General features: G+C 48.5%; 6 protein-coding genes and 2 non-coding genes across 8 annotated transcripts; 4 read left to right on the top strand and 4 right to left on the bottom strand.

Moving 5' to 3' along the window:
* Positions 1–263: 263 nt before the first annotated feature.
* On the bottom strand, positions 264–9,149 carry F5147DRAFT_602340 (uncharacterized protein). The gene is made up of 29 exons (XM_041432256.1): positions 8,204–9,149; positions 8,134–8,151; positions 8,059–8,082; positions 7,897–8,010; positions 7,800–7,849; positions 7,587–7,751; positions 7,020–7,538; positions 6,116–6,967; positions 6,045–6,063; positions 4,876–5,994; positions 4,774–4,825; positions 4,687–4,715; positions 4,496–4,637; positions 4,305–4,446; positions 4,103–4,259; positions 4,020–4,057; positions 3,764–3,968; positions 3,667–3,711; positions 3,525–3,617; positions 3,449–3,467; positions 3,190–3,396; positions 3,079–3,137; positions 2,857–3,029; positions 2,393–2,803; positions 2,299–2,338; positions 2,177–2,246; positions 703–2,127; positions 598–653; positions 264–545 (listed from the first exon to the last, which is right to left on the bottom strand). The coding sequence occupies exons 1-29, from the start codon at positions 8,771–8,773 to the stop codon at positions 381–383; spliced, it is 6,978 nt and encodes a 2,325-aa protein (XP_041299747.1). The 5' UTR covers positions 8,774–9,149; the 3' UTR covers positions 264–380.
* Positions 9,150–10,671: 1,522 nt separating this feature from the next.
* F5147DRAFT_125072 (uncharacterized protein) lies at positions 10,672–11,820 on the bottom strand. The gene has a single exon (XM_041428155.1). It carries the CDS (start codon positions 11,611–11,613, stop codon positions 10,852–10,854), a length of 762 nt encoding a protein of 253 aa, XP_041299746.1. The 5' UTR covers positions 11,614–11,820; the 3' UTR covers positions 10,672–10,851.
* A 573-nt stretch (positions 11,821–12,393) lies between these two features.
* On the top strand, positions 12,394–12,480 carry F5147DRAFT_t7. The gene has a single exon. It is a non-coding gene; the product is annotated as a tRNA-Asp (tRNA).
* A 137-nt stretch (positions 12,481–12,617) lies between these two features.
* F5147DRAFT_767382 (proteasome assembly chaperone 2) lies at positions 12,618–13,613 on the top strand (the record flags this gene model as incomplete). The annotated part of the gene is made up of 5 exons (XM_041440879.1): positions 12,618–12,674; positions 12,733–12,889; positions 12,940–12,998; positions 13,056–13,171; positions 13,232–13,613. The coding sequence occupies 5 exons, from the start codon at positions 12,618–12,620 to the stop codon at positions 13,611–13,613; spliced, it is 771 nt and encodes a 256-aa protein (XP_041299745.1).
* Positions 13,614–13,711: 98 nt separating this feature from the next.
* F5147DRAFT_742155 (NUC173 domain-containing protein) lies at positions 13,712–17,836 on the bottom strand (the record flags this gene model as incomplete). Its single annotated transcript, XM_041439530.1, is given in 13 exon segments — positions 13,712–13,828; positions 13,879–14,231; positions 14,280–14,487; positions 14,537–14,593; positions 14,616–14,764; positions 14,850–14,918; positions 14,968–15,074; positions 15,144–15,249; positions 15,269–15,362; positions 15,388–16,002; positions 16,054–16,288; positions 16,341–17,080; positions 17,132–17,836. The coding sequence occupies 13 exon segments, from the start codon at positions 17,834–17,836 to the stop codon at positions 13,712–13,714; spliced, it is 3,555 nt and encodes a 1,184-aa protein (XP_041299744.1).
* Positions 17,837–17,952: 116 nt separating this feature from the next.
* F5147DRAFT_665939 (uncharacterized protein) lies at positions 17,953–20,175 on the top strand. The gene is made up of 10 exons (XM_041435144.1): positions 17,953–18,073; positions 18,124–18,210; positions 18,263–18,304; positions 18,362–18,389; positions 18,443–18,604; positions 18,663–18,747; positions 18,798–18,885; positions 18,940–19,006; positions 19,063–19,380; positions 19,428–20,175. The coding sequence occupies exons 1-10, from the start codon at positions 18,030–18,032 to the stop codon at positions 20,106–20,108; spliced, it is 1,602 nt and encodes a 533-aa protein (XP_041299743.1). The 5' UTR covers positions 17,953–18,029; the 3' UTR covers positions 20,109–20,175.
* F5147DRAFT_665936 (uncharacterized protein) lies at positions 20,176–21,304 on the bottom strand. The gene is made up of 5 exons (XM_041435143.1): positions 21,195–21,304; positions 21,112–21,140; positions 20,726–21,060; positions 20,586–20,669; positions 20,176–20,533 (listed from the first exon to the last, which is right to left on the bottom strand). The coding sequence occupies exons 1-5, from the start codon at positions 21,249–21,251 to the stop codon at positions 20,346–20,348; spliced, it is 693 nt and encodes a 230-aa protein (XP_041299742.1). The 5' UTR covers positions 21,252–21,304; the 3' UTR covers positions 20,176–20,345.
* A 1,021-nt stretch (positions 21,305–22,325) lies between these two features.
* Positions 22,326–22,407, top strand: F5147DRAFT_t8. The gene has a single exon. It is a non-coding gene; the product is annotated as a tRNA-His (tRNA).
* The last annotated feature ends 1,302 nt before the right edge of the window (positions 22,408–23,709 follow it).

Below are 23,709 nucleotides of genomic sequence, written 5' to 3'. Positions count from 1 at the left end.
TTGTAGCTGTTCCACTTCTATAGACTACTTTTTATTATGCACCGCATGTCCGACAATAGATATTCTCGTCGAAATTTTCCGGAGTACAGATGAGACTGCCCTCATGAGGGATGACAATCTTGAAACATTTCCGTCTGATTCGGTGGTTCTCCTGTTTCAACACCGACGTCATTCACTCTACCGACGAGCCCCTCGGCACGTCTGAACAAATGGACATGATTCAAACTTATACCATAGGATACTTCCAAACCATATATCATCTGGCCAGATCGTAGATTTCTTGGAGTAAGTGTTACAACGCCGAACTGTTTATATAAAAAGCCAGTCGAATATCTGTTTGTACATATGCATTCTGCGACGGTCAAAGTCATAAGCGCTCTCTAATAAGGATTGGCCCAAGGGGTTGGTGCTATACGGGGGTTCACTCGCTGAGCAAGGTCGTCATACTGAGTTGCTCTGGTGTTTGTACTATCGAGACTGTGGCTCTGTCCTCCTATGGGAGAGCCGCACTCTGGACAAACACTACGTTGCATGGCTCCTCCGCACTGCAGGACATGAATTAGTATTGCAATAAACCAAATACTCAAATGGGGTCACCTCGGTAATCACAAATGTGTGACCATTTGCACAGTTGTAGAAGTGCCCAGTGCTGCCTGTAACACCGTGAAAAAGGATCTGCAGTTTCAAGAACAACAACCTTACCGAAGTTGAAGGCTTGCACTATTTCCATCTGCTCGTTTAACGAGACTTCCTGATAAAACGTGGATCTACCGACGGCCCTCTTAATGGCCTCCCACTCATCCACAATCGTCTGCGCAGCACCAGAAAAGTTCTCTGCAAGCCATAAAGCCTCTTCCTCTCGCGATGGCGTGACCTTGTTTGCGAAATGATCTATGATTACATCCCTCATGAATTCCTGCGCCTCATAGCCGTACTGTTCCGCAGCCTTTACCATCTCTGGTCGTTGATCTTTGATGTTCCCAAGTTTGTTGGACATGTATAGGCTAAATCGGAAGTTCTCTAGCTTGACACGCATGTAGAGAAGAGAAGTCTTGGTGACCTGTCGGTGTGATTCAGAGCTCTTTGCGAGCTCAAGAGCCTTGATCACATCGAGAGAACAACTCTGCAGCATGAACTTGACGTAGCTTGCCCATAGCTGGAAATGGTACAGCGGATAGTCGGCTTCGCGCTTGCCCACCTCCTCTAGCCACGTGCGACCCAGAGCAATCAGAGTCAGGCGAATATGCAACGTACACCAAAAGGCTTCTACGATGAACCGCCTATCAGCTCGCGGACGCGGCTGGCCAACTTGCAGTCTCGCAAGCCTCATCGCATTTTCCTGCGGCCGAACAGGCGTATGAGCTGGATTGTCGACAAGAGTGGCTAATTCGCGGTGGTACAGGGATGAAAATGCAGACTCCCAAGCATGTAGGTGGGCAGAGCGTGTCTCGGCAACTATAATTGCCTCCTTGTAGGCACTGAATAGCCTGTGGGTGATCTTACCCCAAACTCGGCCAACCGCTGAATCAATAGCATGCAAAGACGTGTTGGTAGAGTTGAGGGCACGTTCTGAGGTAGGGACCTCCTTCTTTGACATCAACTCCTCAGAACGAGGCTTTGCCTGCGAGTTGGACCCCTTGAGCTTTGAGGGGCGAATTTTGATGGTAGCTGCATCACGGATGACCGCGGCCTTCATCTCATCTTCAGGAATACGGAGAATGGCAGTTTGGACCTGGTGAAGCGCTCGAGACATACGGGCGGCAACATTGTGCTCCAAGATATCCAGATCAGCTCGCTTGAAGATGCGACCATATCTGGGAGCTGTAATGGGTGAACGACATGTTGGACATGTAGGAGGTTTTCTGAATCCGATGGGGGAAAGCATGCGAAGCCACCGTCCGGACTCGTTCTGGACGTAGAAATCATTCATACTGCAGTGACCATCCAGAGTTTCTACGGTGAACGTGTGTTTGCATGAGGGAATGGTAATCAACATCTCGTCGAGAGTGTTCAACTCCGGTGTAACTTCGGATAGTGTGCGCTGCAAGATGAAATCAACGACATGGCGTTTCTTGTCATCGGAAGCACACTGCGGGCAAATTTGAATGTCGCAGTCTTCCCCGCAAACTTTCCACGAGGTGAGCACGAGGTTTCGAGGAAGCGATTTGTCACTCACCAGAAGGACACTTGTGTCCACAATGCAAGATTGTATTGCAAGGTACGTCACAGGGCAACCTTGCGCAGACCTAAAAATGGAGTATCAGGAAAGCACGAAACGGCTGAAGCTAGCACACTGACAGAGCCGCATGGTACAGGACAGGACTGGTGTGGGCAGCTCCTAAGGATGTCAATCAGCGAAAATATGAAAACCAATTAGAAAGGTGTCAATTACCACGTGCATGACTCTTGACACGGCGCACAAGGCATCGAACACAACAATTGACACCGGGCATGGGAGCAGGCTTGTCTACATGGTTTCCTACAAGCGACGGTGTGCTTGTGGTCGTCAGAACAAGCATCCTGACACAGATGTTCACAGAAAAGTGGTTTCTCGCAAGGGTGAGCAGTATGCTGTGTCCTCCGTGTATGTTCTCCTTCGGTAGGTGTATTCTTCTGCTGACATTCGTAGCACTTTGCGTTGCATGATCTTCCACAGCAACTCATAATCCCGTTACATGGAGCCTTGCAGAGATAAGTGGCTGGATCAGTCGAACATGCCATACGAGCAGTATGCTCGCAACGAGGCAGTTCCTTGTCAACCATGGAATTACAGTAGACGTTTTCCAATGCGTTGATCTCGTGGCTATAAATACAGCATTAATGTTAAGTTTTCGGCTGGAGACGGTCAAGACACACCATGGAACAGAAGCCTTCAAGTGTCCGCACGGAAGTTCGACATTGGCTTCCGGGAAGAAACAATCGCCACATGTGGAAGAGCATTGCTTGGTGCATGGATGGCCTCTTGTGCAGAGCCTCGTACATGATTGCATGCACGTTACGGAAGCATGTTTCTGATCATCGCTGTGACACTAAAAGAAATGTTAATATCATATGCTACACTGAACAAGAGAACGTTACCTTGAATGGACACATATGACCGCAGTTCAAACGGAAGTCGCAGGGTCGCATGCATCCTCCTGAAAATGTGATTCAATGCATTGCTCGAGTTGGAGGAACGATCATACACACCATCAGGGGCTAATTGGGGTAGTTGACCTGGTTCGCAGACGTACTCGAGCGTCTCCGGGTGCATATGACAAGCGATAGGAAGTGCTGGACCAAGGGCTTCGTTCGTTTCCAGTTCCTCAATGATATGCCGCCACATTTTACTCTTGGAGGACAGGTTTGCAGCATTTCCAAAAATGAAAAGACCTTCGCGTGCACGAGACAAAGCCACTAAGAGCACGGCGATCAACGTGCCACACCATTGTATCACTAATCAGCTTACCATTCGTGCGGTTCTCAGACTGTCCATGAAATCGGATTTTAGCGCGCACCTCGAAGTTATATCCCCGTTTACTCACCTTTAGGAAACCAATGCTAGGTCTGATTCCGTTCGTGTACCCAATTTCATCGTCCAGTTCTCCAGAATTTCGAACCAATGACAAGATCACGATCTAGGAGGAAACATTCAGGAGATGGAGTAAGACTGATGTAGATACTTACTCTACCCTCTTCGCCTTGATAGTTGTCAACGGTGCGCAATCGAACCTGGAAACTGATTCAGCACACAAAGAGACTCCCCCGCAACAACAATGCATACCCTTTGCGTGACTTTTACATGTTCAATCGTGGTCCCACCACCCAAATCATTTTCATCGTCTCCCTCGTGGTCAGCAAGAGCAGCTTGGTCGCGTTCATCAATCACAATCGCCACCTCATTAGCAAGAGCATCTCGTAGCTTGGCAAGCTGACCAAGGTAGGCACAAAGAACCACGATGTCACCTTCCTCAGAGTAGCAGCCTTGCCTGAATAAACAGGTTAGTAATCAAACTACGAAGAGTTTTGTGTGCTCAGACCTCAATAGATACAATACTAGTTCGCGAATCATTTTCACCTGTTATGGATCAGCGAACAGCTAAGTCATCAGGGTGATAAAGACCCTTGCCTCGTACAAATTGTACTTGCTGGCGGAGTCTTCTGCACCCTCATTTTCCCTGTGGTTGTGACTGACGAAGAACAGATTCTTCGTAATGCCTCGGACAGAGGGATAGTGGCGGACGAGCTCGTGGTCATCAAGCTTGGGGTAAAGCGTGTTCCTGATAGAGAATCAGCATGCGCCTGATATGTAAGAAGAGACGGACCTAATCAAACTCGAAATTTCAGGCCGCATTCGGCGTTGTACATCAATCTGAGACATCGCAAGTCCGGAGCTCGAAAGACGTTCCATCAAAGACATGTCAAACTTGTAGAGATCTCGCCCTCGCTGGCTATCCATGGACATCGCTAGTTAGACGTCAGAGAACATATATTATGTTCATCATGAAGTACTCACAGAAATTGTTGAGTGTCGGCCGCAGTTGTAAGGGGTCACCAATCATAATTAGGTGTTGAATCGAGGGCACCAAACTTCCGAGCACGTGAGCCTCCAGAACCTGACCAGCTTCTTCAACGAGCAAAACTCGAGGACCCAGACACTGTGAGAACTCAGATTAGACCGATGCAACGCCAATCTCATTCGCTGACCTTTAAGAGCGTGGCCAACTTTGCTGCGCCTAGTAAATATCACGTTGTAAGTGGATATGCTTGGCTGAATGTAGAAAACACACATACCAGTCGTGGTGCAACCAATGATATCGATGTTGCGCAGTAAATTTCGACGCACCTAAACAACTATTCGAATCAGCTGATGGCTAAAGTGAAACAGCCACGCACCTCTTCTTGGCCTTCGTTACATTCTCGCAGTATACCCTCGTGAAGCCCGCGAAGGCGCGCAAACTCGCCTGTCTGTGTCTCAGCCAACTCTATGCGCGTATTTTCAACCCAGAAATGATGTAAGTTCTGCCGTTCTGCCCTGCTCATCGTCCAAACGTCGCCGACATCATTGAGAAGTTCATTCAAGGGGCGACTGGAAGTAGGAACGACAGGCCATTGCGAGCATCCGAGGGCTTCGAGAAATCCTTCAGGGTCCTTAAAGTCCGCCTGTTCCAGACCGGCATCCTCACGAGGTTCAGGCTCGAGAGTGGAGGCATCGGGAGCTTTGGTGGGAGCAACAGGGACTTCTTTCGAACTAGCAGGTTCGGGAGGTGGCGGCTTGACCTTAACGTTCATCCAAGCGTCCTCAACCGGCACGTCTTCAGGGGGCGACTCGTCATCTTGCTCCTCGCTCGTCACGTATTCATCATCCGATTCGGGCAAAGAATCCTGTTCTAAAAGATTAAACCTATTACTTGTCGTTTCTTCAGGCGGAGGCGTGGTTTTCCAAGGTGCGTATGAGCCGTTATTCAAAGCTTCGATGAATTCCAAGTCAGATCCGTCCCTCCAAAATGCATAGAATGACATGTCCTTGACAAAAGTCTTGCCTCGTCGGCCCTGTTGCTGCCATTCACCCGCACCGTCGTCGTTGTCGTCGCTGGAAAGGGACTTGATGTTCTGAATCCACATTGGCGGAGCATTTAGGTATCCGGAGTGCTCCGGATGCAAGACTGAGATATACTTCATAATTTCGGTGGAGTTCGATTCCAGGTCATCCATCAGGACCTTGGACATCAAGTTCCTGATACTTTCTTGGATCTCCTTAAGCTCCCTGCGCTTGCTGGAAAATGTTCTGTTGAGGCGAGATTCGTTGTTCACCTTTTCCAGTGTCTCGATCGAATATTGCGAAATTCTTTCATCCGCCGAGCGAGAACCCAAACGAACAACCTTCTTGGTGATGTCTGCATCCAGCACAGAGCCAAGCATGTGATCCAGTGCGTGATTCGTGAATGCAATCATCAAGATGGGGCCGATGTCATTGGCTCGTAGCACACGGAGCAATTCAACACCGGTATAACTCTAGGATGTGCGAATCAGAACAATCCGATAGGTTGGGTGAAAGGTGTTACCTTTCCTGTCCCTGGAGGACTAAACATACCGTCAGGCCATCATTCATACTCATTGGGTGCGACACACTCACCCCTGAATTAAAGACACCTCTCTCGTCAGTGCATCAACAACTGCATCCGCCTGGCTCGGGTCAAGGCGGCTACCCTGTCGTAGCTCAGCACGCGCATTTTCGATAGATTGATTATCTGTCGCTGAGAGCGTCAAGTCCTCTACGTCTGTCTTGTCGGGGAAGAGACATGAAAGATTGAACGCGAAGCCAGGCATCGTTGAGTAACGTGGAGGGTCCACTTTGCAAGTATTTAGGAATCCCGGTGGTCGGTGAACTAGATAGCGCGGGAATGGGACTTCCTCGGGTTCGCCTTTCAGAGCTTCGAGGAATGGTCGGATGGCTTCATACATAACGGAGGATTCGACCAACAACTTGATGTTTTGTCCAAACGTCTGAGTGTTCCTGAGCTCTTGCAGAATACGCAACTCCAACTTCGTGTCGAAGAAGACGATGCGAAGCTTCACGCGATCTGGATCGCGCTTCACACACTCAGTAACATCTTTGAGGGAGCTGGCGATCACCCCAAGGTGTACAGAGATATCATTGCCAGATTGCCACACAAGGGCGATCAAGCCGCCCTGGGAAAGGCGCTTGCCACTCTCCCAGAATGAAGTTCGCATATGGGAGTTATTGGAGCGCGCACGGCCCGGGGGCGCGTCAACAACGATACTTGCAGATATACCTTTCCAGTCAGGTACGAGCGACACGAAATCAACGCCAGTGTAAACGTTAAACATAAGACTGTCTTGTGTGTCCGCCTGGCCATGGTACTTTCCTCCTTTGTTCTTTAGAAGCTCTGCCAGTTTCGTCTTCTTGCGTGACTGTATTTTGAGGTCATCATGGACGAGCTGAACAGCTTGGCGTAAAGGGGCACTGCACAAAGTTCAGTCAGCGCCCGACTAAGAGTAAACAGACAACAACATACGTCAACTCTTCTCGCAAAAGCCTGAACTGGATGTCGAGCAAGCGTTGCATGCTCTCCATAGGTGCTGGATGAGGAGCACCAAAGAAGTTCACAGGCAAGAACGGGGGGATACGGCACATGAGTTCCTCATGAGTGGGAGCAACGCGAATGTCATTGATATTCTCGAAATCATTATCGTGACGAGATCCACCTTCACGTAAGGCACCCGGGCCTTGATATGTACTATGAAGGGCAGCAAGGATGCCCTCATTGGAGGGGGCGGACTTTTTTTGACGATCAGGACGTATTTCTTTTCCTTGTTCCCGTTCAACAATGGAAACCAGCTTGTGGATCTTCTCGTTGAGAGTTTGAACGAGCAGGTCTCGTACAGTAGGCTGCAGGCTTCCAAGAAAATTATTGAACAAAGGCGGATTGGCGTGAACACCAGTCTTCCACTCTACAAACCATTTCTGCAAGTTCATGACCAAGGGTGCCAGCCGAGGATATGTCGCAACAGCGTTCTTGAAGCGAATCAGAAACCTAATGCGGATTGCAGTAATGATAATGAAGGTAATGACAGTTCCTTACTCGTGCAGAACACCAGCAATGGCTGCGAACGCCTGTGCGTCAACAGGGTCTTTTCCAGAAGCACCCGGGTCGCTAAAGGAACGGGAAGCAATGATGCTGTCCATAGACTTCTCGACAGCATCTGCAAAACTTGGAAGGTTCTGTAAAACCGTCATGTACAGTTGACTAACGGCAGCTCAGTGCGATGCGTCACGACGAATCGAAGATACATACTTTGCTTGAGTCCTCAAAGTGCTCTGAACAACGAAGTCAGAAGACATATACTGCAACAACGTCAATATTAGCACGGGCGTTTAACATGTCGACATACTCTCAGCAGGGGTATAAGCCCTCTTTGGAATGAAAGAATTTCGCGACTCATCGCTGTTTTGGGAGAAACATTGGGCCAAGTCACTATCTCGGCGACCCGAAGTCGACCAGCGTTCTGCGAATTTCGGTTGAGTATGCATCACAAGACTCTCAATGAACGCACCGAAGTCAAGGCTTCGAGTAGTAACTGGAATAAGCATCGTCAACATAGAGATTGGATCGGGTAGCAGCAGCATACCTGTCCTTCTTCTTGAGTCTGGATCCAACATTTAATTAAGACGAGTTGCACGACATGTCTAAAAACCCACCCATGAGTCATTTTGAATATTGGCACTCGACAGTGGGATGAGAAAGCCGTAAATCTCAGGTGCAGTCTTGAATCGAAAGTCTTCTCTGAAGAATCTCCTCAAGCGGCTTTGAGTCTCCGACGGAGTCAGAGACGTTGTAGCATCCTGAGGGAAATAACCGTCGGTACCACCTCCTACGAGTTTTGATAGACCTTTCTCTGTAAGGAATGGGGCAATGAACGCTTGCGCAGCCTGTGTGGGGATTGCGAAAGGCTGCGGAGTTCGCCTGCCATCCTGACCCTGCGGGAGGGTATGTGCACCACGGCAGCCGAACTCTCGATAACATCGACCTGTCTCCCAGAAGATTCGACACACTCCTCGAGGAGGTGGGGTTGACGGTGACGTTTGGCGCTGAGGGCCTTGAGCATTGCGTCGTGAAGGAGATCCACTAGAAGACGCGCCCGGTGATGACGGTCTTCCGTCTCCTCCACGATGCTGTGCATTTGGTTGAATGTGTTCAAAAGTACAAGATTTGCCACGGCGGCAGCCGCCTGGCGAGTTAAAAAATCTACAACTTTGGCGTTGAGACATGTTGGGTTACTAGTAGTAGTAGTAGTACGACAGTTTCTAGCTGTGGCGCCTTTTAAGTGAAAGGATTATCTATGAGGTGCCTGGGGGACCTACAGACGCAGCCGATGCAACGAACTAATTCAGGAGTACTAATAGAGCTCTTCCGGCACGAGGCTTCACAGGATGTGTTCAATTGGCCGATTGCCAGCTGATACGCATCCTTTGAAGGCAATGTCGTGTGAGATCTGTTTCTGATGCAACCTGACCTGGTTTTTCTAACCTGAGATTCAATACGATTATTTGCATGTAATAAAATTGATATTGTTGTGATACGCACGCTAGTTGTTTGAACAATGACACTCGCTTTTTGATAGACGCAGTTAGGTGAGTGACAGGAGTCGGTCGGTCGACATTACGAGACAACCCCAAGATTCAGCGAATCGGCGGAGATATAATTTTCAACCACCCCATTTGATCAGCGGCCCTCGCACTGTCAGCGACGTGACTCACCACAGGAATCTCCACTGTTCTACCTTGGCTCAGCGGCATCTCAGTCAAGTCACTGGCCTCGTTTCAAGTAGCCTCGAGGAGACGAGTGTCAGGGTTATGGAGAATGCCGGGAGCTATTTCCAAAGAACTTGGAAGTTCAACATAGAAGGGATGAGTCATTGGTAATTGCCTGGAGTCCTGGACCTACAAAGTTCAATTGTCTACCAACTGATCACACAATTCTAGATTAAGTCGACGTTTGTTATTCGAGCATGCTGCACGTTTAGTAATGCATTACGCGTTTCCACAGCATGTTACTTGGGATAGGCCACCACTCTGCCTTAACGGTAACGTCTCAGTCCAGTCACTGAGCTAGTTGGCCTCGTTGGCAGCCTCGAGGAGATTTCATTATTGCCAGGAGCTATTTCTGAAGAACTTCCTTATTCAACACACCCATCGTTGGATGCAATGACTTACAAGTATTAAGTTCAAGGTCTGCTTAAGGAAGATTAGGATTAATCGTTGCCTCACTTCTAGATCAAAGTGTATGGGCCCATTAATGCATTGCGCATCCCCGTAGTAACACGTTGCCTATGATAGCCTTTATCTCCACTTTCTGAGGGAAAATTCCTATCTCCAATGCACGTTCTCTGCCCGCTCTCAAACTCTATACTCCCTCGAACTAGAAACCTTCGATAGGGTCATATTACCCTTTTGACTACTAGTGGACCGGGCACGGACTGCAAGAGAAACCCAAGGCCAAACCTCTATGGCGGGAGGCTGCAGAGGCCTTAGGACCGACTACGACAGGCTGCGAGCCAGGACTCCTGCTCCTGCGCAGGGATACCTGCCACTCCCGATCAGAGCGCCCCGCTCCACTAGTCACTGCGTATTTTCAACATCGATCACGCTCCTCGTTTGCTCCTCGTTAACAAGTTGATATCGTAATGCTTTAAATGGCATTTGCCCTCATCACAGCACCCACCTCACCTTACTCTTTTTTTAGTTTGTGTGAAATCATATGACACTCCTATCGGAATTCTGTTCAGAGAACTAGACATTAATAGTTGTACACCAACGTATTAATATCAACAACCACCATCGTGTCGGGGAGATGCACAGCAAAGAAAGGCACGAAACGAGCCCCCAATGCAATATATCGTGCCCGCGCATTTGCTGCACCTGCTACTTGTATCAAGTGCAGTAGGCGTCGGTGTCGTGGAAGTCGAGGTGGCAGCAGGCTGAGAATGTGATGACGCCTAAGCTTGGACTTGACCATGAGTTGCTTCCGTGTTTGTTGCGCCTGTCAAGGAGATGCACAACAAAGAAAAGGCACGAGATGAGCCCATAACAGTGTTCTGCCGGTCAGTGTACGTTTATCAAAGTTAACGTACGTTCAGCTGCGAACTTTCCCATGAATGCAAGTGAACTCAACTCGTGCAGTGCCAGATGTCCTGCTTGGATATTAGATAATCATGTCTGATTGGACGACGAAGCAGGAGTGAATGTTCAAAGTGCCGCAGTACACGGTGCGTCAACGATCGCAGAATGGATAGTACTCGACTACTACTACTACTATAACATCTGGTAGCACTGCTCATTTTCTGAATCTACTCGTCAAGAACATCATCAACTTGAGGAAAGTCTGGATCATCAATTCCCTCTGCATCTAAGTCAAGAAGCTCGCACAACTCAAGCTCAGCATCTAAACCTCGAATAGCGACTTTATAAAAAGATCCCAACCATTCCTCCGCACAAGAATAGTCGAGTAAGTCATTGATAGCAATGCGGGAGAATGAACCACTGGCACTGGCAGCACCAACGGGGACTGAGTGCATTGATTCTGTGGCGGAAATCTCCTCCTCCTGAACAGCTCGGATAAGGTCTGCTGCAACATCACTTATCCCTCGCCTCTCGAAAGCGAGGCTGCGTGGCTCCCGTTCGCTGCTTTCTCCTGATAGATCGTCACCAACTGCATGAACTACTTGAGTAGGCTCTGCTTTGTCAGTGGCCTCGGTGTCACAGTACCGGCGTTGAAGCCGCTTCTTGACTACGTCATTGCGTACATGCTCTTCGTGAACATACATCTTGAGTTCTGCCAGAAGGGTGAGTGTCTCAGTTGAGAGCCGATTGCGCCATTTTGTGAGGATTGCGCCAAACATGCTAAACAGGCGTTTACAAGAGGCGGAATTCGGGCAAATCGAGAGAAGACGTTGGGCAATAGTATGAAGTGGCCGACGTGCTGAACCGGGATGTGACAGTCCTGTCCATATATCAATTGGATCGACTGAAACACCCTGGGGACTGTTAGCAATGTCTTCTGAACTTGAAAGAATCAGTTTGATGAAGCATACCTCCTTCTCTGCGCGCATAACCTGGGTGCTCCACGAAGTGATCCCACCACCATCCTCGGTTTGATCTCTTGCCGATCTTCACCATCGAGTTGGCATGTCGAAAGTCGGGAGTCCATCTTCGAGTTATAAGCCTTGAAGCGTGCCCTTGAACCGAACACACGAAAACCATGCGTTTATGTGAGTAATGATATGTGAAGTGGCACGAGGATAATCAAAGATTCTAGCATTGACCAGACATAGTATGATTCGTTACAGTAGGACCAGGAAACTCCTGGAAGTCGTGTTCAGATGAACGTCGACGAAGTTCGCCAGCTTTCCCACGCAATCCGGTCAATGACCGTGACCTTGGTTCACTGACCGGCAGAACACTGGCCCATAATGGATCAGGTTGTGACTTGCAGTAGTGCCAACAGGCCAGTGGGAGTGCATGAATGGTCCGGCCGTGGAGCAGCATACAACACCAGCAGAGAAATCATCACACTCCAGCGATTGAAGCACGAAGACATTCCTGCTTGTCTCGCATCACTCTCGGCTTAGCACCGACTCAGCAACGAAACTTCAGCAACCCACAACGTCTTCGGGTTCATGTCCAGATGGTAAGCCGCGTATTTCACAAAATTGGATGTGGCCCGAGTGAAATATTCGTATCGAGATTCCAGACGTGATGTTTTATCCCATGATGGCATGCAGGAGGGGGTTATTTGTTGACAATGTGATGGTAGATCTTTGTGATCTGCTGAGTATTATTGGTTTAGAACGATTCCTGCTCGTATAGTAAAAGGCAAGAGCCACAACATGTCTCTGGTAGTATATCGGATAGTACACCCGCCTGTCATGCAAGAAACACGACCGCGGGAGAGCGGGGTTCGACTCCCCGCCAGAGAGTTTTTTGTGCTTTCTTTTTCGCTTCCCAGTCATATGTAGGTCCGACCACCACACATAAGCCCAAATCGACGCGCGTCGTGTAGCAGTATACTCTCAGCTTTCACTAATAACTTTCTTATTGTACAAACTCGCCGGCCATGACATTCTATCACCCGACTGATCATTTCAGTACAAAGGGCAAAGTCATCGTCGTTGTGCGTATGCCGACATTCGATTCAAGACAGTTCACTGAAGACAAACTCCCCAAGGCAGCCAGTTGTCTCTGTCGCGAACGTTGCACAGCTCGCGGCTGATCTCCTGATCGCTTCACTTTCCTTGCATCGCGTAGGCATATTCGACCCTAGGAGCTTAGTCCCTGTCGTCGGAGCTCGCGAAGATGATCTTCCTGGCGTCACAACACCACTCGAGCGTATGTTTCAGTACTTGTTTTATCAGAGACCGGACTAACGGTTAGGCTAGTTTTTGGCCGTGACAATGTTAATATCGCAGTCATACAACAACGTTCTCCCGCATTAAAGGTAATAAAGTCATCACCCAGACTTGATATTTGCTGTGCTGATCCTGCGTCCTACCAGTCCTCGAAGCAGGAATTTGTTGACTCCCTGTTGGAATTCATCCGTACGTCGGGAGCCTCGGCTATTCTGGTCATTGGCGGAGTAGACATGTCCAACAGGACTGATCCTCAGATGCTGTTGAGTTGAAATGATTCGATATCTGAGCTGTCAAATTGATGTTCTTCCGATGCCTCCAGTACACCTACTTGTCAGATCGTTCCACCTGGAACACCTGATCTGAGTTCTGGTCCACTGGCCGCCCTCACAACCCTGCCAATACCCGTCTACACTTCACCCGTCTCCCAGTTCTTGCATACTGATACAGAAAGGACAATCATACCTTTCATACCAGGCGGAGGGTTATCTCGTCGAATACTCTCCTCACTTTCCGACACATGGCAAATCCCGACTGCATGTCTGTTGCAATATGTCATGGAGGGGGACAACAGAGCGGATGCCCAGCTCATGGCAGCTGTAGTATCCAAGGTGTTGCAAGTAGACGTTCCTAACTGGAAGCAGCCTAGCAGTTGGGGTCATGGTCTTTTCGGTACCCCTCACGATCAAACATTGTATGGTTGATAAGTGTATTCTACAGCCTGGTGCGGATTTTCATAAAACTATCAAGTAATGATCCAAAAACAAATCTACACGCGCTTTTTGATAGTCTGCGCTGAACTTCATCGATGTTTTCCAGCAATGCCAGTACGGTTTCGGCCTTTTTTCTTGGCGGCTTGAGACAACGACACATAAGCATATGGATCCACACCGCCTTTCTTGACGTCACCACCAGCTTTCTGTAATAGAACATCAGAGCCTGTGAGCATGAGCACAGCAGACAACCGACCTTTGCCTTGAACTCGTGGCCGAATTTTGGCTCGGCGGGTCGCTTGTGCTTCTTCGGAGTAGTGGCAGCACCATCAGCCATCTCAACATCTCCGTCTTCGTCCTCATTCTCGCGGCGTCTCTTTTTAGTATCTTTGTTGAACTTGATGCGCCCATTGGGTCCGCGGGTAAAGCCATCCACTGAGGTCATACTCTCCCGATATGCACTGCCAGCAACGTCTTTGGCAGCCTTCCGAGAGCTGACTTCGATGTCAGACTCCTCATCCTCATTGATAACAATCTTTCCAGTGTCAGTATCAGTTTTGAAGTGACCTGCATCCTGACCCGGCTTGCGGCGTCGGTTGGCTTGGGCATCTGTAAAGAGGTAAATGATGTACTTGCAGGCGCATGAAGAACACCCACTGGTCAATCGTGATGCAACACCCTGCAAGAGGTCCATCGGTTCGTCATCATCCACCCGCAGACGCACCCCCTGTTCAACTCCCTTCCGTTTCGGTCCTGCCATAGGTCGAGACGCCTGCTCATCTTCGTCGCTGTCGTCCAACTCGCTTTCACTGCCATACAAAACGTCCTCAAAGGCATCACCTGTGGAAACCTTTCCTTTAGTCGTCTGGATAAGGTCATCAGCGATAGTGAATGATAGACGTTCAATAAAAAACCAACCTCCCCTCTTCTTCGTCATCGTCCTCTCGAGCTTTCTTCCTTTTAGCTCTTTCCTTCCTTTTCTTGATAGTTCACCAACACCTTCGCGGCCTGATCCTCACCTGCCGCTTGATACACGTCATTCCACCCAAACCTCCTGATCATCCGCTCGAAGATATGGCGGACCTTTGCCTTGAAATGGTTCTTGTGATCGTGAGACCAGGCGAGGAGTGCAGGGACAAGGTCTTTTAGATGCTGGTCGGAGCAATTCAATAGGTAAAGTATGAATCGCAAGTTTTATGTACCCGAGCGTAGATTTGATGATTTCACGGTTGGCAGAGGAGAGGAAAACAAGAAGAGTTGTGAAGACCTCCGTCTGCATCTGGGTATCGATGGATTCTACCCGAACTCATTAGATAAGTTGCGGTCGCGGCGTCTATTTACATACCTCTGAACTCAAAGACGAGACGGGAGACGGCGGTTACGGTGGCACTGATCATGTGCGGTGAAGCTCCTGCTAAGCCTCCTGCAACCATAGTCATGTACTCGTTAATGCTTGCTTGTGCTGCAAAGAGTATGTCAATAGCTGAGATTTACAATGCAATCATGGCTTGCCTTCAGCACCAGTCCTCATCCATTCCATCCACCATGCTCCTCTTCACTATACCACCGTTACTCATCTTTTGACCCATAGCAACGATGAGCTCGAAAGCCGCTAACCGGGCTTTCTCTGATGGCTTCCTTCGTACCCAAGACAGCTTCTGGGATAAGCGAAGGAATGATATGCAAAGACTCGCTAGGCACCCGAAGTATCAGCAGAGAGAGCAAGATGAATCGATCTTTCTTTGCAGGCAGGTGAAAGCCCAACAGAAAGCTCGTCCAGACGTTGAAATGTCTGGAGCGCATCCTCTTCTACTTTACCGTGCTCCAGAAGCTTCGCTAGAATCTTGTAACCACGCTTTTGTACGCCGTTGTCCTTGTGGCACAGTACTTCCTGCGCGAGGCACGTCGAGAACAGAGCGGCGACGTCTTGTGTGTCAAGGAAGGGAAGGAGGAGAATTAAAAGGTCTTCCATCATTGCAGTGGTATTCCCGTTGTCTGATTGTTGGAGGCTTTGACGGAAAAGGTCTACGACCTTGCGATAGGCTTTTGCAATGTCTTGCTTCTCTGCGAGTCCAGCCCAAACACTGATCACGTCGCCCACCATGCCACGGTTATCCCTATCCACGCTACCGAAAACGTTGAAGAAGACAGCAAACCAACTTTCTACTTGGGTCTTGAGGACAGTAAGGTTCTCGGAAGCTTGTTCAGGGGTAATTACGTTGTCAGATCCCGAGGACTCTCCCATGTCTGTGTCGACCTGGGATGCGATAACCTTGTTGGACTCTATCAAAGCCTTCAGACCCCTTAGTACAGGTGGTCGAAGATCAGGCTGGCTGTAAAGTAGCTGAGAAAGGAGTTGCGAGAATGCCGGTGTAAGGGCCTAAAATGATATCCATCAATATAAAAGCTTGCATACGAGTACCACACGTACTGTCTTAATATCAGAAGGTGCATGGCAATAGCCCGCAAATCCAGACCATATCTGAGTGACAAGTACACTCCACACTTTCGCCTCTGATTGCCTTCCTTCGCTATCAGCCTTTTGCTGCAAATTGAACATCCGCTCGCTCATGGGCACGAAGTATGAGACAAAATGGCCAAGGAGAGACGGGTGGGGTTGGTTGAGCATAGGTAAAAGGAATGCCCGTGGTTCTTTGCCTGCTTGACTAGAATATATATATCAGCTCTAGTCCTTTTCCCCGTTCCAAAATGACTCACCGATCCGAGGGCTCTAGATTCAGAGGAATGGCTTCAAGAAGTACGGCGGGACCCACTACTCGCATAGCCGTCGAGAGCACAGCGTCAGCAGCTTCCTTATGCTCAAAGCCTTTTTGGACCCGCAGATCGGCGATTTTCGACACTAGAGGCATGAGCAAAGCCTCCGTAGCAGTAGTAGACTTTGCAGGGTCCACACGAACGCCCAAATTCGAGATCAGAGCTGAAATAACCGAGAGCAGTTCCTGCATAGCAGATGCAAAGGACAGGGAGTCGAGAGCTTTTGTTATTTGCGAGATGATGCTTCGCAAAGGCGATTTGCCAGCTTCACCATCCGAAATGGAGTCTTTCACGAGAGAAGACGTGATACACCGTGTCAGTAAATCCAGAGATTCCGCAACAGCTTTACGAGTTTGCGGGTTCTTCGTCTCGAAGTACGACCACACCGTCTTCCACACTCTGTGAAATTCAGTGGCACAGGCCGATGCGTCCGCGACATGATATGCAAACATTGCATCTCCTAGAACACGAATCCAAGATGGAGAGATGGAATTATCGGCTTTTGCTGGTGGGGATTCCAGGACGGCATGTAAAACGGCTGGAATCTGTTCGATTGCACTGGCAGTGCCGGTCGTAGTAGATGCAGTAAAAAGATCGGAAAGAATCGAGTATGCGGCCTGGGAGAGGTATGGGTTTCCTAATCGTGGAAGGGTCAAGAGCGTAGTGGTGATGGGCGGAATGGCCTTGCAAATATTTGTGTTAGTAGATGGTAATTCAAATATTATTTAACATACTTCGAGGGGAAGATTTGGAAGCACTGGGCGTAAGAATGCAAGGAGATGGATGGCTGTTTCTGCAGCTGAGGTATCAGACCCTTTTCCTGATGATTTTGATTTCGGTAGGGCACCGGTGCTTGCTTGCTGGAGCGCGATATGCGCCCACTCAGCCACCCGCTGAGCGTAAGGATGCCGAATTAAAGGACTCGGTGGGAAGGAAAGAACGTCTTTTACAATGTCAGCTGCTTTCTTGCGCACTTTTGGTCGAGGATCCAGACACAATTGCAGTATAGATGCAAATGATTGGCGGACTGCAGAAACGTCCAGTTGCGATTTGTCAAGGGCTCTAAACACAGCATTGTACAGAGTCAACTGTGATCTCAGTGGAGGAGCATGTGCCATCAAGGCAGGAAAAAGTGGTGCGGTCAGAGAGAGAAGTGTATTGAGATTGGTCTGGATAACTGGCGGGGGGACGAAGGGAGCCACCAGAGCAAGAAGATACAGTTCTGCGGGTAGTACGTCTCCATCTCCAAGTGAAGTCTCCTTCTTTTGAATGCTTCCATCGAGAGTTGTGATCAATGCAGCAAAATAAGCCGTAGGTGTCCTGTCCGCATGCTTTTCCTGAAACGTAGATTCTAAAGCCTGAAGTAGGTTGGCTGGTGCTTTCTGGTGGGCAAGATTTGATGTCGTATGAGGCCGTATTTTGGCCAATGCTTCCTCCATGACGATCACTTGTGAATAGCCGTCCTGCTGATATGCAGCATTGATCAAAAAATTGATTACGTAATACACAAGACTACTTTGAAGTGACAAGTAGTGACATGTACCAAACATATACTAAACCTTTTTCTTTCCTAAATCCTCCCCATACGCAACAGTTCATGTACACGACCTTCACGACGAAACTCGCATAAATATGGCGAAAGGTTCTACTACGCCTTGGTCTTACATCTTAATTCGGTGAGGTCAGCGACATACCAAAGGTCGACAGAATTTAACGGCGGTGTTAGGTTGCTCTTCAAGTTTGTGCTGAAGATATTCTATGGAACCATTGTCGTCGAGAATGCTGATATTATACCGAAAACCGGGCAACCATGGTCCGTTTTCAGTCAGGTTATCCTCCATTAGCTAAATGGTTTTGCGACTCAGCATTGTCTGTGCCAACCATCCCAATTCCCTGACGGATGCACTGTGAGAATACATCTGCCTTGGCCAAGCGTGTTAACTCATGTAGTTTGTATACGTCAGTCTTCTGGTAACTTCTATGCCGTCCAAAGTAAGCAACCACGACCTTGAATCTAACGTCATCATTGACCCATCGCCGCATAGACCCGTAATATGCTGCGGCTCACGGCAAAATCCACCCAATTCGGCCATCGGACATTCACCAGTTGGCTGATCGAATCCGCAGGCACTGTGCCTATTAAGCGGCGTAAAGACTACAGTGGCAGCGAGGTTGACAACAGCCAAGCCATGGATAAGCTAATGGATGTAAGATGCGCTTATAATATACATATAGGGGATCTGAAAGTCCAATCAAATCTAACAGGCACTCGAACTGGGAGATGCAGTTTGTTTATTTCCGGAGGGGGCAAGTCGTTATCACCCCACCATTGCCCCCCTTAAGACAGGAGGTTTGTCGACTGATTAGTATCTGCTAATGTTTGCTTCACCTATCTTCCAGTGGCTCGTATTGTTTCGGATGTCCTGAGTCGTAATCGTGATGATCCAAACTTTTCTGTATCCATTTTGACATGCTCAATCACTTACATGTAATCAAACTATTCTGATATTTCCGCCTAGTTACTGACCGTGTAAAATTATAGGCATCGACAACATTTCAGATCAGATGTTCTAGTAACATTCAACCCCCCAATGACATTTACTCCCAAGGTGCGTGCATATATAATATCTATATAGAGCATTTCATTTAGTGTCCTGTGGTTCAGGACAATCCAGAGCTTCTCGCACCCGTACAGTATGACGAAATTCGGGCTCTGACTGCACGGATGCAACAACAAATTAGTTCCCGGACGATTGACTCGCCATCTTGGGAATTTGTGAGATCTGCAAAGATGGCGACACGCATGTATGCACCTCTTGGGACTCTTATGAGCCTAGGAGAATATGTGCGAATCACCAGAACATTTGTCGAGGCGTTCAAAGCTTCTGACGACACTCAAAAGAGCAAACGTATTGTTGAGGATCAGTCTATCGACTTCACCAAGGAGGACATTGAACTCAACCAACTGCGTCGTGACCTCAAGGTAATATAGCTTTTAATGAATGCACCTGTTTCTAAATTATCATCAAGTATTATCAAGACCGGCTTGTTCGTTGGGGTATTAAAGACGATCGCATTGCGCGTCCTCTCTCCTTCGGAACGATTACCATGCGGATGGTTATTCGGCTGACGTGGTTCATATGCCTCTTTACCATATCTCTTCCAGGCCTGGTGCTCTGGACCCCAGTATTCATTACCACATTCATCGCCGTCCGGAACTTCAAGAGAACTGGGCCAGTCTGGGACACCTTTGACGAGATAGCGCAATATAAACTAGTCTATGGGCTTTTTTCGGGTCTATCCGTCTGGGCTGCTTGTATTCTATTGACGCTTCCCTCCGCCGCATTCACAACATTTCTCGTCCCTGCAATGATGTGGATGACCCTGAGATGGACAGAAGACGCGATATCGGCTTTCCGCGCCTTTATGGCACTAGCGAGGCTTCTGTGTGTCGGGAAGAAGACGCTGAACGAGATACGAGTGACAAGGCGGGATCTGCATTCGCGATTGATGAATCTTGCTGTGGGGACTTTGGGTTTACCGGATGATCCCGAGAAGTTTTTCGTCGAACGTGGTGGTAAACAGAAGGGTCGTGTGAGAAGCACGTGGGACAGTGGAGCTAAGTACTTCTCTGTCAGAAGGAGGCGGAAGAGGGACTGGAATGAGACACTGAGGCTATATGACCAGGTAGATTATCCAGAAGATGGGTGAAGAAGGGCTATGTATATCAGATGGTACATCTAGACAACCGATATTTGGTATTTTATTTTGCATACAACTTTCACACAACAATTACACCTTTATAATTAAGTGAGAGAGCGACTCGTTCAATGAACATATTTACAAAATGCGTGTATACACTAAAAGTGCAGAGGTATCCAAATATGGTACAAGGAAAACCGAAGCCGAGTCCGATTCGTCGTGTGTTCGTAGAGAGTAAGAAACGAACTATACATTTGAACCATAATTTTGAACGGGTTTGTTTAATCTGCGACGAGAACCCGGAATTGGTGTGTATGATCTGTTACCGGCAGCCCACTGCTGGCCGCGGTCCGCAGCTACGCCGGTTATGATGACGCCAGCCCCCACAGCAAAACCTGAAACCCAAGAAACGGCGTTTAAGACGTAGCCAACACCTTTGAGGAGTATATTAGAGTCAACAAGAAGAGAAGGCACCGTAAAACCTACCAGGCTTAGCGTGTTCGAATCCCGGGAAACGGTCCTTGCGATACAGCTCGGTGACGAGGATAAACGTCACCAGCTGGAACACAGCTGCGGAACATATCAAGATGACGTCTGATGAAGCCATGTGCTTCATAAAGACTTACCGTGTAATATGACTAGCCCAGCCACCGCTCTCCAAACCCTTCTCCGCCTGGAGTGCGTGCTCACGCCGATGACCAAAGCAACGAGACCCATTCCTGCGAACCCATTGCCAAGCTCGGTGAAGTATTGAGCGGAGGTCCACAGAGCACAGAACAGGCGGTTTTCTTTTTCACATTTGTCCTGTACGCGGAGCGGAAACTGGCGACATTCGTAGTCGGCGTATTCCAGACGTCCTTTGTTGGGACCGGGAATGCTGATGGTAGAAGACTCGCAACGTTGCATTAAGCCATAGCGAACTGTGACGTGTGTGTTCGCGACGTCATATCTAGCAATAAGCCTTCAAATACAATGTCAGGGTATTTGATGGTTAAAAGTTCTCTGGGCGAACCAATCCGGGAGACGCGAAGATAAAATATTCTAGAAACCCCCTGGATGAGTGGTCATTCATGAAATGGGAGGTGAACGGCGTACGATGATAAGAATGGCAAGAACAGCAACAAAAGTTGCTGCGTATGAGGTTTTCCTCATTGCAGGGGAAGTTTTGAAGGAGATAGCAAGAGGGTAAAGTAATATTCGAGATGCTCCACAGTTGGTTGGATATGTCTTGTCAAGGCCTTTTATTGTTAGTATTATGTAACAATCAATTACCGGAAGGGCCGGGAGTTTGGTGCCGCGCGATATCTGCGACCATTCGCGCAAATATCTCAATCGTACGTGACAATGCAATGCCCTGATGCTCCGGTGAGAGAGACAACCGTGGAAGGAAGCGCGTATATCTCGCGTCAACCAACCATTCTGTCGTTGTTTCCAAGCCGATTTGGTGCACCTAACAGCATCATTTCTAACTTTGAGGCTCGGATCCCAAAATGTGATGGACTTGGGGTATTCATAGCATATTGGAAATCTGTGACGCGCCGCCAACGCACCGGTATCGCTTCTTTTACTTCTTTGTACACTAAAGTTTGTAGTTTCCGCAACCACCGCATGGTTGAATCGACCACCAACACACATACCAGAGTGTGCAATTATGTAAATACACCATACCACTCTTCTGAGTCTTCTCCGAGTCGCCACAATTCCAGATGATCATGATCCCCGTTGTTCGGGCGTTCATCCGGAGATCTTGTTTATCTAAGGCCTCATTATCGCTTCAGTCTGGCATCAGTAGTATCGACAAGAATTGAAAGCAGGCAAGGCAGGTAGCAGAATTTGTAGCAATACCCATTCAAGCACACTCCCGGGCCGGAACTCGGCAGGGGCGAGTGATCCAGGGTATTGATGACGTAGGTAGGGCAAGCTGGCGGTGGGGGAGGCCGGGGTTTTTTCAACCTAGTGTTATTAAAAGGTATTCTATAAACAGTACTTGTCGAGCAGGAAAGATAACGACTTTTCAAACCGTTACACTACATATTTAGTGAATTTCGCAAAATCTCATACATTAATCTTTCCTCAACGCATCACGCTTGAGTGCAGATTCGTTGCAACTTCGGTCTGATTCGGAATCACTATGTCCCGAGCGCCCCGAGCTAGGAACACATACGACACCGTCGGCCCCGACAAGTCTTGTTGCTTCTGATACATCGATAGTGGCGACTGGGCAATGTCCTTGTCGATTAGTGGTTAAATCATCGCATTGTGGCTACTCCAATCTGCGAAGCCGGAAGTTCGAATCCTCCCTGGGACAAATGGTCTTTTTGCTCCAGGATTAACTACGTCACAAGTACATTTATGTATACCTCAGCTTCTCCGCGTCCAGATACGAACAAGATATGAATAACTTATCATGGCTACAGATATGATGGCATCGATGATAGCCAAATGATAACTTATTATTATCATAGTTGACGTCATACAGTATCGTCTTCCGGAATTCTTGGATCGGAAATGACCGAAACAGAAGTCACTCTATCGGTGAGTTGTCTCGACATGACGATACTTGGAGTTTGCTTGGAGATGAAGCTTCCTACTCCCCACTAACCCTCTCACAACCGTAAACTACCCTACCGGTGGGTCATGGTTACTGGACGCAACTGGTCATCGGACGCAGTTGCAATCGTGCGACAGAACCTGTACTCCCACTACTAGATATATAGGTTCAGCCGCAGTAGTATTATCCTAAACAGAACGAAAAGGTCAGCGCGGTTGGGGTAGCGGTAGCCCTCTGATGAAGAAGTTCGCGGGTTTGCAACGGCTGCCACCTCTGCTATTCTAGCGTTCCACCTGCCCTAGCTAACGGACTTTTATTCTAAAAGGAGTCGGGCGGGTGTGGTCTGCCTTGCGACGCTCTGTTGGACGCTCTAGCTTGGGCTTTGTTTGTCCAAACCAGTCGCTATTGCCGGTGGTGTTGTGGAGCGCTGGGTATATCCCGGTTCGGCCCGTGTGTTGAGGTGGTTAAAACGTTCGTGAGCCGAGTCGAACGTGCTGGACCCTTAGCACTGGTCTCAACAAATCACTCACTGAATATTACTCGTTGCCTTTCATTGCCCGCTCATCTGAGAGCGCCTGAATTCCACTAGCGTACACGTTAACCACCGACACAGAAAGCACATCAACACTAGCTATCTCAGTGCACTGCACTCAATCAATTCGAGGGGGGCCTGATAGGAATGAACCTCCAGTATGACGCGTCGCCTGCGCCATCCCTAACGAGTCGGACCTAATCACAATGTAAAATATTATGCAATAGCACAAACTGAAGCGTCGTACCTCTGTTCCATCATCATTCTTAGGCAACTGCAACAACAAGCCCGAAGTAGGGTCCTGAATACTGAAGAGAAGATCCACATTACTCCCTGAAGACGCGTGATCATATATGGCATACTCACATCCACCTGCCTACTTCGCGGTACGATACATTCCATTCATAGGGCGTGGCATTATAAACCACTTTCTCAGACTTTTACACAGTTAGCATTCAGTTTCAAAATAAAGGACAAGTAAAACTGACGTCAGCACCGACGTAGTTGGAGCTGGAGCTAGAGTCCGA

Source organism: Suillus discolor (genome assembly GCF_016758755.1).
Source record: "Suillus discolor strain FC423 chromosome Unknown F5147scaffold_2, whole genome shotgun sequence".
NCBI lineage: Eukaryota > Fungi > Basidiomycota > Agaricomycetes > Boletales > Suillaceae > Suillus > Suillus discolor.
Note: the sequence above shows the minus strand (reverse complement) of the source record. Positions and strands in the feature narration are given on the sequence as shown.